Below are 16,820 nucleotides of genomic sequence, written 5' to 3' on the forward strand. Positions count from 1 at the left end.
TTTATTAAATAAAAACATTTTTGTTCATCTATCTGTGCCAAGAAAGTATAGTGCCTGGCAAAACAATTAAATGCTTTTCCATTAGATGGCAGAAGATATAATTAAGCCATGTCCAATTATACAACAGAATAAGTCATAGCTTCATGCAAATATATCAGCATTGTGTTCAATTAAACAGCCCTAGATTTTACACTCAGTAAATGTGTGAGTAAAATTAGACAAGATCATCAGTATTTCAGTATTCATACATTTTGTGACAATTTTGTCAGGTGGTGTGCTGTGAGATTTTTGTAAAATGAGTTCCTTGGCTCAATAAAGTTTGGGAAACACTGCTTTAGACAGTTGTGTTATGACTCGAGTCAGTTGGCGCTTCTGGGTCCCACCCAAATTTAGCCCAACTTGTGCCCCACATTTGTCACTCTGAGATTATACATTGTCTTCAAACTCCCATGATTTGTTACCTCTGCTTATTTGAATGGGCGCTAGCATCTGCAGATGAGACAAATGGGTGTTTAATTAGTGACAGATGAATACATAAGACTGTGTAGGCTGAAGTCAGTCAAACAGCAGCCAGGGAAAACAATGGCGAATACTCCCCCCAACCACCAAAAATGGAAATGCCGAACATTATTGTGGTATAAATAGCAAAATCTGACTTTGTAGCACCAGACAGAGGACAGGAACCACCCCCACCCCAATCCATCCAACCTCCATGGGGTCACCCCGATCACAAGGTCTCAACATTTTCCCGCCACTCCCAACTCTCTTTACCACTCAATTTAGTTTGATCTATTTTTGTGCTTATGTCTCTTGACCTCAATGTTTTTGTGATCATCTTTCAGTTTACTCTTACATGTATTCTCCATCTGCTCTCTCTCTCTTTCTAGCAGCAATCATGAATAGCTGAAAGACCTAGTAGCGCATCCTGCTTTATAAATGGGTCCTCCCCTAAAGTTGAAGTGGCAACTGGCCCCTGTGGATGTATTACGTTTGGAGGGGAAGAAATGCATGGTTGCACTTTGAGCAAGAAAGCTTTAATAGCCTTTGGTCCAGCCGAACCTTTTATTTGACTCATGTCTCTTTGTATTTTTTTTTTTTTTTTTAGTTTTGTTTATTTGGACGGGACAGTGCACCTTAATAAAATAAGTTTACCAAAGTGCAGGATTAAACAGTAAAAGTTCCAGATTTACCACAGGGCTAATTTCCATCCGTAGTCCCCAAAACATAAAAACATGACATGTTGGCAGTAGCTCATTAAATAAAAAAAAGTAGCTAAAGGAAGTACAATAAACGTAAAGTACAAAAGTAACAAAAAACAAATATACAATTATATAATTAGTATTCATGTATTTGATTTGTTAGGAGCCATTCTTTTTTAGTTTACCTTTAAAGGTATTTAGAGTGGGGCTTTCCCTTATTGGGACAGGGAGGTTGTTCCATATTGAGCAGCCTTACATACAGTGGGTACGGAAAGTATTCAAAACCCCTTACATTTTTCACTCTTATATTGCAGCCCTTTGCTAAAATCTTTTTTGCTTAAAAAAGTTCATTTCAATCTGGCCCGCCAAATATTGGTAGTCGATTAAGTAAGATTTGGAGTCGCCCAAATCATAAAAAAAATCATGACTACATTCATTTGACCTTGTGCTTTAATGCCGAGTGGTTCCACCAAGTTGTGTTGTAATGCCTAGTGGTTCCACCAGGTAGCGCAGTAGGTACAGTGATACATTGACTTTACTTGACTTTGGCTGTTCTATTTTTACTCTGCTACTGCTGTGAACCCTTCTTCGACCATGAGTGGGCCAAAGAAAAGAAAGGCGACAGTGAGTGCCGAGTGTTTAATATAGAATGGACTACTAAATACTTTTTAACTGAAGTCCGGGAGAATTGCCACAACAAAACTAACACCAGACTTGGATGCGCTGGCAAAAAAAGGTGATCAACAAAACAAGACTGTTCCCATTAAAAGTAAATCTAATTATTAACACTACAATGTCTTTTTTTTCCCCGTTTATTTTTTTTTTATATGTAAGCATCTGGTCCTGGTTTGGCTCGCCTGTCAAATTTTAAAAGTCAATGTGTCCCCTGAGACACCCACCCCTGTTCTAGAACTTTCTCCCATCTCCCGACTGCATCTCTGGAGCTCAGCCACAGTGATCTTTGGGTTCTTCTTCACCTCTCTCACCAAGGCTCTTCCCCCCCATTTGCTCAGTTTGGCCGGACCTCCAGCTCTAAGAAGGGTTCTGTCGTCCCAAATGTCTTCCATTTAAGGATTATGGGGGCCACTGTGCTCTTAGGAACCTTCAGTGCAGCAGAAATCTTTTTGTAACCTTGTTCAGATGTGTGCCTTGCCACAATTCTGTCTCTGAGCTCTTCAGGCATTTCCTTTGACCTCATGATTCTCATTTGCTCTGACATGCACTGTGAGCTGTAAGGTCTTATATAGACAGGTGTGTGGCTTTCCTAATCAAGTCCAATCAGTATAATAAAACACAGCTGGACTCCAATGAAGGTGTAGAACCATCTCAAGGATGATCAGAAGAAATGGACAGCACCCGAGTTAAATATATGCGTGTCACAGCAAAGGGTCTGAATACTTATGGCTGTGTGATATTTCAGTTTTTCTTTTTTGATAAATCTGAAAAAATTTCAACAATTCAGTTTTTTTTCCTGTAAATATGGGATGCTGTGTATAAATTAATGAGGGGAAAAATGAACTTAAATAATTTTACCAAATGGCTGCAATATAACAAAGAGTGAACAATTTAAGGGGGTCTGAATACTTTCCGTACCCATCCATCCATTTTCTGAGCCGCTTCTCCTGACTAGGGTCGAGGGCATGCTGGAGCCTATCCCAGCTGTCATCGGGCAGGAGGCAGGGTACACCCTGAACTGCTTGCCAGCCAATCGCAGGGCGCATAGAAACAAACAACCATTTGCACTCACATTCACACCTACGGGCAATTTAGAGTCTCCAATTAATGCATGTTTTTGGGATGTGGGAGGAAACCGGAGGGCCCGGCTGACGCTCTAACCAGTCGTCCACCGTGCCGCCACCTTCCGTACCCACTGTAGATATTATGTTTTGTCCAAACGTCCATTTATGGTGACTCACAATCACCTCTGGTATTCAGCCTGGTGTCGCAACCTCTATGTGTCTTTTGTGTATGAGTTCCTTGATCGGAAGGGGAAATGGTCCGTGCCAACTTCTATAAATAATTCAGGAGCTTTCAAAGGTTTTCAATGTTCTCAAGGGTAAAAAAATGCTGCTTCTCTTGCACTTTACAGTGGTGATAAGATTGTGCTCTTTTATCGTAGGCTTTGATTGCTCTATAATAGTTGTTCCAGGGGTTTCGCAACTGTGGCGAATGCAAACGGCAAGTTTGTGAAACAATATTCCAGGTGAGAGAAAATCAAACAGTGGAGATAGAGCAGCTGAAATAAGTATTTAACACACATCACCATTTTTCTCACTAAATATATTTCCAAAGGTGCTATTGACATGAAAATTTTATCAGATATTGGGAACAACCCAAGTAATCCATAAAAAGACAGTAGAACAAATACACTTAGAAATTAAGTTATGTCTAAAAATGTCAAATGACACAGGGAAAAAGTACTGAACACGCTAACTGGTATTTTTGTAATACTTTGTACAAAAGCCTTTGTTTACAATGACAGCTTCGAGACTCCTCCTGTATGGAGAAAATAGTCGCATGCATTGCTCTGGTGTGATATTGGCCCATTCCTCCACAAAAGCAGTCTTCAAATCTTGAAGGTTCCGTGGGCTTCTGTTATGGACCTTGAGTTTCAGTTCTTTCAATAGATTTTCGATTGGATTCAAGTCAGGTGATTGGCTGGGTTATTCTAGCAGCTTTATTTTTCTTCTTCTTTGAAACCAATTGAGAGTTTCCTTGGTAGTATGTTTTGGATTATTGTCCTGATGAAATGTTCACCCTCGTTTAATTTTCATCATCCTCGTAGATGGCAGCAGATTTTTGTCAGTAATGTCTCAGTAGATTTTCCCATTCATCCGTCCTTCAATAATGTTAAGTTTACCAGTATCATTTGCTGAAAACCAGCTCCACACCATCATCTTCCACCTCCAAACGTCACTGTTAGCATGGTGTTTTTAGGGTGATGTACAGTGCCATTTCTCCTCCAAACGTGGTGTGCATTATGGCATCTAAAGAGTTAAATTTTGCTCTTATCAGACCAGACTATATTCTCCCAGTATTTAACTGGCTTGTTTAAATGTTATTCAGCAAACTTTAAACGAGCTTTGACATGCTTTCTTTCAGCAATGGGGTCTTGTATGATGAGCGTGCATATAGGCCATGGCGGCGGAGTAAATTACTCACTGTTTTCCTTGTGACAACAGTACCTGCTAATTCCAGGTCTGTTTGAAGCTCTCCACAGGTGGTCCTTGGCTCTTGGACAACTGCTGATTATTCTTTACACTCCTCTGTCAGAAGTCTTGCGAGGAGCACCTGATCGCGGCAAATTTATGGTGGTATGATTGGCTTTCCACTTATGTATTATGGCCCCAACCGTGCTTACTGGAACATTCAGAAGCTTAGATATGCGCCTGTAACCAATGCCATTATTAGGTTGTGCAACAATTACTTTGCAATGGTCTTTTTAAAATGTATTTATTTATTTTATTTTTTTTTGTTCTGTTCGCCTGTTAGGTCAAGCAGAAAGGAGAATCTGTATCCCTTTTATGCCGGAACAGTTTTACTGTGTCACAGTAGCGTTTTTAAGGTGCCTCTGTGGGTTCTTAGTATTAACATGGATATTTATTTATTTATATTATGTATTTCGTCGATCAGTTGAACAGAACACATTTTCTAGAGGGGAGTGAGAAAAGAAGACAAAAGACAAAGCACAAACTGTAAACAAGATGAGAAAAGTAAATCCTTGTATACCTAGAAGAATGACACATTAGATATGAGTGTTGTATGGGGCAGTAGTGCTACACCCTGTGATGGAAGGACAGGACAAGATATGACAGGATAAGGACAGGAGAAGAAGCATGCAGGACAAGGGTCGTGAACCTGGCTGTACACCTGAAGTGTGCTGGGAGTGACGATGTAAATTATAAGTCTATAGGACAGGAATGTGATTGAGGGGATACCCAAGCAATTTGCATATTCATGAGTTATTTGTCGCAATAGGTGAGTGGCCCCACACCCAGCGAAAAAGTCCCAGGGGTGTGTGCATGCGGACACATGTAAGTGAAGTTACACCGTTTTGCATGCACAACGACTGACAGAAGTGTCCTGTAATTGCTGTGCCTGCCCCGCGGTGGCTGAGGACCCCAGCCAATCAATTGAGAGGCGAGATCGGCCGAGGAGTCGACCCAAGAGCAGCCTGGCGGACGGGACACGTCCCACACCGAGCGACCCAGGGTGGTCCGCCGGCCCCACCGAGGCGCCACAACCACCGGGCACCCGGAGGAGGCTGCAGGGACATACTCTGTTCATCCTGGCCTCTCCAGCATGTGTGGCCGTAACTAAATATGTAATAAACTGTCAGACCATCTTCCAAAGCTGATGTGGACAAAAACAGATTCAAAATGGAATCATCACTAAGCAAAGCAGATGTGTGGTCATGCTATAGTGGTGTTTCCTGTTAAGTCCTTTGCAGCTCAAATTGATGAGATCATTTATGACTGTGTCTATTTATTATGAACAGGCTGGAAAATCTGAAAGGCAGAAGTGGAAAGGCCACTGTCACAACCTTGCTTGATTCTTATTTTTCATGTATAACTGCATTCAACTAATCAGCAACTGGGCAACGCATTCCTAGCATTTGAAAGCTATAATGTAAGTAAACCCCCAGCTTTTTGGGGGGGCAAGAATACCTTGTGTGTTCCACCAAGAACCAGAACACAGTATTCTGGTTAATATTTTGTTTGTGGAACAAGAATTAAATAGAATATTTCATCAATCTCCAAGAAACTTAGGGCGTGGCCATTTTAGGCAACATCACCCTCTGCTGTAGGCCACATTTAACATCACACACGTGAGTGAATATTTGCCAAAAAAAGGAAACTTTGTCAGAAAATTAAACATTGTCTTTGTAATGTATTCAATTGAATATACGTTGAGAAGTATTTGCAAATCATTGTATTCTGCTTAGCGGCACGGTGGACAACTGGTTAGCGCATCTGCCCCACAGCTCTGAGGACTGGGGTTCAAATCCCGGCCTCACCTCTGTAGAGTTTGCATGTTCTCCCCGTGCCTGCGTGGGTTTTATCCGGGCACTCCGGTTTCCTCCCACATCCCTAAAACATGCGTGGTCAGCTGATTGAAGACTCTAGATTGCCCGTAGGTGTGAATGTGAGTGCGAATGGTTGTTTGTTTATTTGTGCCCTGCGATTGGCTGGCGACCAGTTCGGGGTGTACCCCGCCTCTCACCCGAAGATGGCTGGGATAGGCTCCAGTACGCACGCGACCCAAGTGAGGATAAGCATTTTACTCACTGTTCCAACTTCATTGGAATTGCCGTTGGTATTTTGTGTTTTGTGATGACACATCATGATAGCTTATCCATCAGCATGGCTTCTTCGTCTTTCTCCTCTTAATTACTGCTCGTTCTCCCTTCGTGATAATGATACTTGTCAGCAGTGTAGCTTATTCGCTGCTATGGATGCAATAATTAGTGACATGCTGTGTTGACACCGGACACCAAGTGACCGTTTGCCTCCGCGGCTCGGCATCCTATTTAGCCACGTTAGCTGTAGCTCGTAGGTAGCTGGCGTGGCGCAAAATAGCGTGCAACGAGCATTCCCCGATATGAACAGAGGAACGCAGGAAGGTTGGGCGACTTCACTGTAGATGTGCTGTTTTTTTTTTTTTAAGTGTATACAACTGTGCACTGGCCACGGTTTTTGCTTGCATCATAACAACATCCTGTTTTGGCTGTCTTATTTTGGTGAAAAAAGTACTTTGGTTTGAAACTGAAAATGCACTATGGGTGCCATTTTCAGCCGACAGTTTTTGGTGGCTGAAAATTCGGTGCATCACTTGCAAGAACCATGGACGCTGCTGTCCTGGCCTGCATTCATGTCTTTAAGTATACCTCTTACATGTCCTTTGGTTTAGCTGAAAGTATGGAACATTTATAAATCGGAGATTTCAAAAGGCAAAAGGTACCATGATCAACTTGTTTAACAACAGTAAGTATTTGTATTTACAATACAGAAATCTCCAATTGTTACATTCATTGCCACTTATCAGCCAGTCACAATTATAACCAATTCCTTAGTGAGGATAAGCGGTACGGAAAATGGATGAATGGATGGATAAACTTTGTTATCAGAGCTAGAATGCTCAAGATTTTGAATAAAATTACATACAAGATGATTTTTGGGGGTCAAAGTTCTTTCATCAACTCTGGGGACTACAGATTTAGTTTTGCATTTTTTATTGCATTTTCTTACACAAGTACGAGTAATATATGCCATCAAAGCCACTTACAGAAACACAGTGAGTACGACGGTTCGCACCGCTATATTATATTTCAGTTTTTGTTGTTGTTGTTTTTAAACTGTGCATATTGGTAATTGATGTGTCAGAGCTACAGCACAGTCAGTGACGTGTCCCCTAGAGGAGGCCCAGCCAATGTCATTCCATTAAGAGCTACCTATTGGAACACAGAATGGAAACCACATCTCTGCCTGCTGCTGCCTTTTTTAATGTAGGAAAAATGACCTTGTAATGTAAAAAGTTTTGTTTAAAAGGATGTGAACTGTGCCATTGACAAAAGTTCACACTGGCACTTTTCAACTTTTTACGTGACTTGATTACACTGCCTGGAATACATGGTTACTTTTCAAATGCAGCTGTGTGTGAGCCAATTTTAAACCGTTCTACTCAGCTGCAGTGAATGGGGAATGGAAACACCCGTTTGGCTGTGTGACTGTTTACGTTTTCTCAACAGGCATCAAAAGTTCGATGAAACCCACCTTTTTTATGGCTGAGGCAGAGTAAGAACGAAAGCGAGGAAAGTCAAGTGGAGGCTAGGAGAAGAAGTAGATTAAAGAGGGAAAATACAGGAAATTATGAACCATTCGGAATGGATTGAGGTGGCAGCTTTTTATTGTGTCAAAGACTGCAAAGGAACACAACATTAAAACAAAACATATCAATGTAATCTTGCGTTTTATAGTCAAAAGATCTTTTTCAGTTTCATTTCCTCAATAGATTAGAGCAGCGAAGTACAAGTAAAGATGCGGGTCTGCAATGCCTGGGTCCTGACACTGAAACTCAATTTCACAGAAGAACTGGAAACACAATGTTTGAAATTAAATCCAATTATATTTCTAAATTTCATTGGATCCACTGAAACAATGCCCTGATTCTTAAAGGTTTAAAAGCTCAGCTGAGCGCATTAGGGGAAACTCCATGTTTCGGGGTTTAGAGTTATGTTTGCCAACACTGTCAATAATGAAAGTATTCATGCAGCTTGGTCATATAATGTTGACCTGTGTCCTTGGAAGAAATGTGAATGGAATTATGACTGAATTGCACAAACAGGCCAGTTACTCCCTGGAACGTGAAGTACCTACCTCTAGCTTGGTATGTGGTTACCTCATGAACTAATGAATGAAAGCTTCTTGTTTGACTGAGACAGGGCATGATGCAGAAGAAGAAATGTGTGATCTTTTTGTCCCAGACGTACTGCTAATAGAAAAATATGAAACTTTACTCCCCCCCTTTCTTTTTAATTAGCTATATGCAATTATATTTTCTGTTATGTTGGCGTAGAATAGGCCAATAAGATGACTCATTGCAGTTCCAACTTTTCATGACCAGTTTTGTACAATTTTTAATATTCACGGTTTTCAGACAGCCAGTCTTGATTGTCCGAAATACAACGTGCTAATACAAGATAGAGGAAGCATATTGTAAAAGAATGAAACCATGTACGACACTTAGATTCAATACATCAGCACAACACTGTCATAGTGATTGCACTGCTAGTAGGTTTAGTGTTTCTTGATTATTCTGATTAAAAAAAAAAAAAAAACACACATCTTGCCCACATAGAGTAAACTGTTTGTCCCAATCAACTGTCATAAATTAATATGCAAAAATGTGTAAAATGAGTAACTGCTAATGGTGTAACTTAACTCTTCAGACTAGATGAGTTTTTCCATGATGGAATTACAAATGTATTCTTCACGCTACCACAGGGGGAAAACATGGCAATGCATCAAGAGTTTGTTTTCGAGGGCAACTCCTGCTCCTTTTAACTGTCGTGTCACTCTCGGGGGCTTTAAAACAATGTGATTATCTGCTTCTTTTCCTGTGCCGTTAAAAAGTGGAGATTGACAAGAGGATTAGCCTCAAGATGCTCTTGAGGAAGGGAGGGTACTGCGAATGTGGTTAAAGTCTTTGAGGGGGGATTTGGGACGTCACATAGGATATAGAAAACTGTGAATATGTCAGACTGAAGTCTATTGATCTCTTTAAATGCTCATTATAGTCACTAACCGATGCTTTGTTACCTCATTGTTTCATAAAATATCATGGATTACATCTCTCTATTCACCAATCCCTCCATTCCTATTCAATGCCGCTTATCCTGGTCAGGGTCACGGGGTGCCTAAGCCTACCCCAGCTAACTTCGGGTGGAAGGAGGACTACACCCTGAAATGGTCGCTGGTCAGTCGCAGGGCACATAGGGAGACGGACAAACATTCGCACTCAGGCTCACATCCTCACTGAGTGGAAACTGAACCCACGCTGGTACATTCTTCAGGAGTATGTACCATTACACCATCAGTGATATTTCTATTGATGTTGAATGGAATTGCTTATACACAAGAAGATAATATCTACTAACCCAGTGCTGTGGTACAAGTAACATTAGTGGTACAAGGGCTCCCTCTAGTGTTATGCAAAAGACTCACTGAATAAAATGTTCAAACTGGGCATAATGTTACAGAGCCAAATAGTTTTTGGGTGGTGCTTGGTGTAAAATGTTTGAGAACCATTGAACTAACCAATTTTTGGTCTGCTCACATATCAAGGGGAGTTTTGAAAAAAACTGTTTTTATTGTATAGGCACAGATGATCATATTTTTTACCATATTCCTGTAGCCTACATTTTAGTGTTCTCCATGGTTATTTCTCATAAATGTCTCGTGAAGTATGTTATCTTTTCTCAGAGAGTCCAAAGTATCACTAAACAAGAAATGATTAAGTGGCACGGTGAACGACTGGTTAGAGCGTCTGCCTCACAGTTCTGAGGTACGGGGTTCAATCCCCGGCCCCGTCTGTGTGGAGTTTGCATGTTCTCCCCGTGTCTGTTTGGGTTTTCTCCGGGCAGTCCGGTTTCCTCCCACATCCCAAAAACATGCATGGTAGGTTAATTGACAACTCTAAATTGCCCGTAGGTGTGAATGTGAGTGCGGATGGTTGTTTGTTTCTATGTGCCCTGCGATTGGCTGGCAACCAGTTCAGGGTTTACCCTGCCTCCTGCCCGATGATAGCTGGGATAGGCTCCAGCACGCCCGCGACCCTAGTGAGGAGAAGCGGCTCAGGAAATGGATGGATGGATGATCACTCATTAATATTTGGAGGTTATTAGTTTTGGATGATTTATGATGTTTTTCAGCAGCTCAATTTGCGATTACAAACAGCAATATTTTTAATTATTTTTTGGAGGGAGGGTTTGTTTTACAAACAGTACATTTTTAGCTGAGAAGCTAAATCATGTTTGCGTTTCCTCCATTTATCATTGTCAAAAGTTTCACAATAATCTGCCCTATGGAGCTTGCCATGCTGGTGCTGTACAGATGTGCATACATGACATGCATGAACAGTAGCTGAGATTGTTCCTTTCCCAGAAGTGACTGACAAGAATGGCAGATTAGAGGCAACAAGACAACTACTATGCTGATAAATGCCCATGGTTGTGCGTGCGTGTGCACCACTTTGACTGTGCAGCTCTGCCCCTAAGTAGCTCCCATCACTGTCTGCATTGTTTCCCAAGAGTGGCATGGCTGAGGCTTAATGGCCCTGCTGATGGTGTGTTAAAGCGGGGTGTTAATTATAACACTATGCTCCGTTAAGCACAGTCACATTAATGTTGCACTGCTGAGCTCGAGCTGGCCAGACTCATTCTCTGGACTAAATGATTAAAAGAAAACAAAAACTGCTATCAATTTGATGGTCTTAATCAGTTGATTCTGTCTTGTTTGTGTGTGCTTAATCACCTTTGTTGTCATGGGACATTTTTAATCTGTTCTGCAATTCTGTTACGTTATTTGCTAATCTCTGGTGAAGGAAGCAGTTTACACTATAATAAATAATTGATTTGTTTTCTTTATGATCACATATAATCCTATGTTGTTATTTATGTTTGTGAGTATTTTATTGTTCTACCAGACTGTATAAAGGTGAGGACACAATCATTCTTGTTGTCATTGGGTTTATGATTTTCCCTGCTTTTTTTCTCTACATCCTGTTTCCCTCGTTTTGTTTTCCAATAATTTTTCCGTAAATATTACTAATCTCTACCCCAGTACTTAAAAGTTACAGCTGTGGTTGCTCCTTACTCGCTCAGTGGCAGCTCGCCACTGAACTCGGTCTGTTTATCCCAACACTGTTGGTTTCTGTGCTAACGACCATATAAAACCTCAGATTCATAACAAGAAAGGAGCATAGAGAATGAGGAAAAACAGTGGTAGAAGATGTGCACTTGCCACAGTAGCTGTTTTTCAAAATACATTTATTTACTTGTTGTCCACCTACGGGCAATAGGATCACTCCCTTTTTTCAGACTAACATCTGCATGAATTTGTATCAAATGTTATTGTTATTCATTTGTCACAGTGCAGAACCATGTTGCTTTTGAATAAGGTCTAATGTTAAATGGGGGGTGTTCATTCAGGTGATGAATTTGCTGGTTTTAAAAATCATGTACCATAATAGATTTTAATGGAGATAGACATTGTCATTGCAATCATGGTGCTGGTGACTTCAAATTAGAACTGGAAATGAGAAGGTACTGTGTAGTCCTGATTAAGCCAGTGAAGAAAATTGTATTTATTAGATCGTTGCTCGAACATGCTTCAAGTAATCCCTGAAAGTTTGCAAACAATGAAGTGTGGCCAGTAGATAGGTTGAGACATTTGATTTGATTTGTTCTTGCTCTTGCCTCCTGCCAACCTGGCAGTGTTGCAGCGTGGCTGCTCATAGTCAAACTCCATTTGACCACAACAAACGTTTACCCAGGTATTATTCAAATATATATATATATATATATATATATATATATATATATATATATATATATATTTTTTTAACAATTGTATAATGGAAGAAGCTATACTTATAAAGTTATTGTTCTTTTAACCACAGGGTGGCAGGTTTAGGACCTGCTGTGGAGAAGGAAGTACTTTCTTGTTTGATTGTTGAAAATAGCAAACCTGAAGATTCCTGAAAACCTCTCCGGATCAAGTCATATGACACTTTATTGATACTGCAATCCATTAAATGGAATTTGGACTTCTGTGATCTGAACACATGATTTGAGACTATGGACTATCTATACTCCAACCTGTATTGCATGCTACCGTGTTAAAATGCAAACACATTACACACATTTGGCCAGATTGTTTATTTTCTCAATTTCTCCTGGTTAAAAAAGAGGAAAATCACAACTGAGATGTGGAGGGAGTTCTGAAAAATGGAAAAAGATATAAAGGAATGTTGGTCTCCAATGCAAGAAAATAATTGTTTGTTTGAGTGATTCTGCCCCCACTTTTCTCAATGGAATATATTGTGAAGGTTGATAGTTGTGTGCAGCTCATGATTTTGATAAGTAGATGTCAGTTTCTCCAAAATTATTTTATTCAATTTTACTCCAATATAACTCCCGAGTCCACGTCACCACAAAGGTCAGAATACAGGTTCTAATTTAACATGGAGCAACAATTAAATTTAATCAGAAAAACCACATGGTCAAATGCTTAGGTCACTAAATTTAATCTGACGTTATTGCACTTATTAAGGTTGTTGTATCCAGAACAAATTGTCTTTCCCTTGCAAAATCAAGGTTAACTTTTTGCGGGTTCAGTGCATCCCGATTTTTAAATTTATTTTTATAAATATATATATTTAAATATATATATAATATTGCGTATATATATATATATATATATATATATATATATATATATACACAACCCCAATTCCAATAAAGTTGGGCCATTGTGTTAAACATAAATAAAAACAAGAATACAATGATTTGCAAATTATCCATGTATCCATTTTCTGAGCCGCTTCTCCTCACAAGGGTCCAAGGGTCGTCGGAGTTCTGGAGCCAATCCCAGCTATCATCGGGCAGGAGGCGGGGTACACCCTGAACTGGTTGCCAACCAATCGCAGGGCACATATAAATAAACAACCATACACACTCACATTCACACCTTCGGGCAATTTAGAGTCTTCAATTAACCTACCATGCATGTTTTTGGGATGTGGGAGGAAACCAAAGTGCCCAGAGAAAACTCAGACAGGCACGGGGAGAACATGCAAACTCCACACAGGCGGGGTCGGGGATCGAACCCCGGACCTCAGAACTGTGAGGAACATGCTCTAACCAGTCATTCACCGTGCCGCATTTGCAAATCATGTTCCACGTATATTTAATTGAATACAAACAATAAAGTTGATCAGTTTGAACATTAAATATCTTGTCTTTGTAGTGCATTCAATTAAATCTAGGTTGAACATGATTTGCAAATCATTGTATTCTGTTTTTATTTATACTTAACACAACGTCCCAACTTCATTGGAATTGGGGTTGTGTGTGTGTGTGTGTGTGTATGTGTATATATATATATATATATATATATATATATAGTGTGTGTGTATATATGTTGTATTGTATGCATGAAGATTTAAAATATATATAAATAATAAAATAAATATTTGGTTGCTCCTGTTGCTGTTGTCTGGAATGTAACCCCACCATAAATGAAGGATTACTACACAAGGTCCAATTATAGATCCTTGATTTTAATCGCTTCTGCACTGAGTGATGTAGTTTAATCTGGTGTCATAAATGTTTGATCCTATATTTTTCTCTTTTTTAACACAGGTAAAAGACCAGCTTCTGTGGGATTTGATGTGTCCTTTAGATAGGTTCAACTGAAGATGGAAACACTGGAGTCTGAGCTGACCTGCCCAATCTGCCTGGAGTTGTTTGAAGATCCTCTGCTCTTACCGTGCGCCCACAGCTTGTGCTTCAACTGTGCCCACCGCATCCTCGTGTCACACTGCTCATCCAGTAAGCCGCTTGAGTCTGTTTCAGCCTTTCAGTGCCCCACCTGTCGTTACGTCATCACGCTGAATCACCGCGGGCTGGAGAGCCTTAAGCGCAATGTGACGCTGCAGAACATTATAGACCGCTTTCAAAAGGCCTCCCTGAGCGGCCCCAATTCACCTACTGAGAGCCGGCGCCTGCAGCGGCCCTACACCGCCACCATTAGTGGCACAATGGCTGGAACAATTGGCGGCGGTGGTGGTGGTGGCACAAGTGGAAGCAGCGCCCGGAGCAGCCCAGCCACTTCCAGCCACCCACACCCCCACCCGCACGCCAATCACACCAATCACATTAACCACACAAACGCCAACCACAGCCCGGCTTTTGTGGCTAAAATGGATCTGCGCATCTGCTGCCAATTCTGCGAGCAGGATCCGCCTCGCGAGGCCGTCAAGACGTGCATCACATGCGAGGTGTCATACTGTGACCGTTGTCTGCGAGCAACGCACCCTAACAAGAAGCCCTTCACCAGTCACCGCCTGGTGGATCCTGTGCCCGACACGCACCTCCGTGGCCTGACATGCCTTGAGCATGAGAACGAGAAGGTCAACATGTACTGCCTCGTGGATGACCAGCTCATTTGTGCCCTCTGCAAACTGGTAGGGCGGCACCGTGAGCACCAGGTTTCCTCACTCACCGAACGCTTTGACAAGCTCAAAGTAAGTCCTTCATGTTCATTTCAGTTGACATTGTGTGCCATATACTTATATTAGACATTCATTGTCTTTTCATGATGAGACCTTACTTTGTATAAAATGATTTATCGTTAAAAGATGCTATTCCCATTCCCATATCGCGCCACTTTGATGTTTAATCTAAAACACATTTGTCACAATATCTTCGGTTGGTATTCCCAACCATTAGGACATTTATTAGAGTTACGACTGCCTCATTCCCATCATGTCCACGCACATAATGAGATTTCATTAGAAAGAAAGACAAATATGTGAAAGAAGCGAGCGGACAGAGTGCCGGTAAGCAGAGAGCAGCAGCGAGCAATAGGGAAGGCCGTCATCATAATAGTCGATGAGCTGGCATTCCATGTGACCGCTGAGCTTTCAGAGTTTCCTTGTAAAGAGTGGGACTGCTGAGTCAGGGTGACTAAACAACAGAGAGGCACGAGCTGTCGCTAATTCTATCACCAAAGAGCTACCGTGTTTCTTCTTCTAACAACTGAAGTTGCACAGGTTGGAAAAGGTTGGATCAAAGTGAACATAGAACATCTTAAAGTACAGATCTGCAATCTTTGCTGTTTCATAAATTCCCATTTTATCAAATAGATATTTGCAAGTTTTGTTTTGAATACAAAAATTATAAAAGTAGAAACCCTATGCCCTTTTTGCACATCATAAATGATAAATAGCAACAACCAAAATGAATAAAGTGGACTTTAAATTACAACTGTGATCACTTTTTGCCCTCCTTGTGGCAATTTTATTGCTGCATTTTCTGCAAACAGGATAGTTACATTTTCCATTGACAGATTTCCCAAAAATGAAAAACAAAAATATTGTCATTGCATTCCACCATGTTTTGTAGCACTGTAACATGTCTGACATCATCTTCTTTACTGAGTCGCGTCATCATCATCTCCTTCTTCATCTTCTATTCTGTTGTCTTGATCGTTGTCATTTTCTTCTGTTTTGCATGTTGTTCTTTCTCTGTTTGTTTGGTATTGCAGCATGCACCAGATGGGTGAAGTCAACAGCCTAAACTACTACTCTGAAGAGAGACTAAACACTGTAGGTAACCATCCATCCATTTTCTGTACCGCTTTATCCTCACTAGGGTCGCGGGCGTGCTGTAGCCTATCCCAGGTATCTTTGTGCGAGAGGCGGGGTACATCCTCAACTGGTCGCCAGCCAATCGCAGGGCACATATAAACAAACAACCATTCGCACACACATTCACACCTAAGGACAATTTAGAGTCTTCAATCAACCTGCCATGCATTTTTTGGGGGATGTGGGAGGAAACCGGAGTGCCCGGAGAAAACCGACGTAGGCACGGGGAGAACATGCAAACTCCACACAAGCGGGGCCAGGATTCGAACCATGGTCCTCAGAACTGTGAGGCAGATTGCGATTGGCTGGTGACCAGTTCAGGGTGTACCCCACCTACTGGCCGAAGTCAGCTGAGATTGGCGCCAGCACTCTCGTGACCCGAGTGAGGATAGTTTCCTCCCACATTCCAAAATCATGCATGTTAGATTCACGGAAGACTCTAAATTGTCCACAGGTGTGAATGTGTGTATGAATTGTTGTTTGTCTATATGTGCCCTACGATTGTCTGACGACCAGTTCAGGGTGGACCACGCCTCTTGGCCAAAGTCAGATGGGATAGACTCTAGCTCACCTGCGACACTAATGAGGATAAGCGGTTCAGGAAATGGATGGACAATGGAAACATGTAATGTAAATCAGCATGCTTGGTTGGATTAAGGGGGGAAAATACGTGATTTGAATTGAATGTTT

The 16,820-nt window shown here is 41.2% G+C and overlaps 1 protein-coding gene across 3 annotated transcripts in view; it reads left to right on the plus strand.

Moving 5' to 3' along the window:
* Positions 1-16,820, plus strand: part of mid2 (midline 2) — a 151,643-nt gene that overhangs the window by 59,678 nt on the left and 75,145 nt on the right. For all 3 annotated transcript variants that reach the window (XM_061685625.1, XM_061685624.1, XM_061685626.1), the window contains exon 2: positions 14,122-15,005. In XM_061685625.1, coding sequence (XP_061541609.1) covers positions 14,178-15,005 — 828 coding nt within the window. In that variant the 5' untranslated portion in view covers positions 14,122-14,177. The remainder of the gene's footprint in view (positions 1-14,121; positions 15,006-16,820) is intronic.

This window comes from Phycodurus eques, chromosome 9, assembly GCF_024500275.1.
Source record: "Phycodurus eques isolate BA_2022a chromosome 9, UOR_Pequ_1.1, whole genome shotgun sequence".
NCBI lineage: Eukaryota > Metazoa > Chordata > Actinopteri > Syngnathiformes > Syngnathidae > Phycodurus > Phycodurus eques.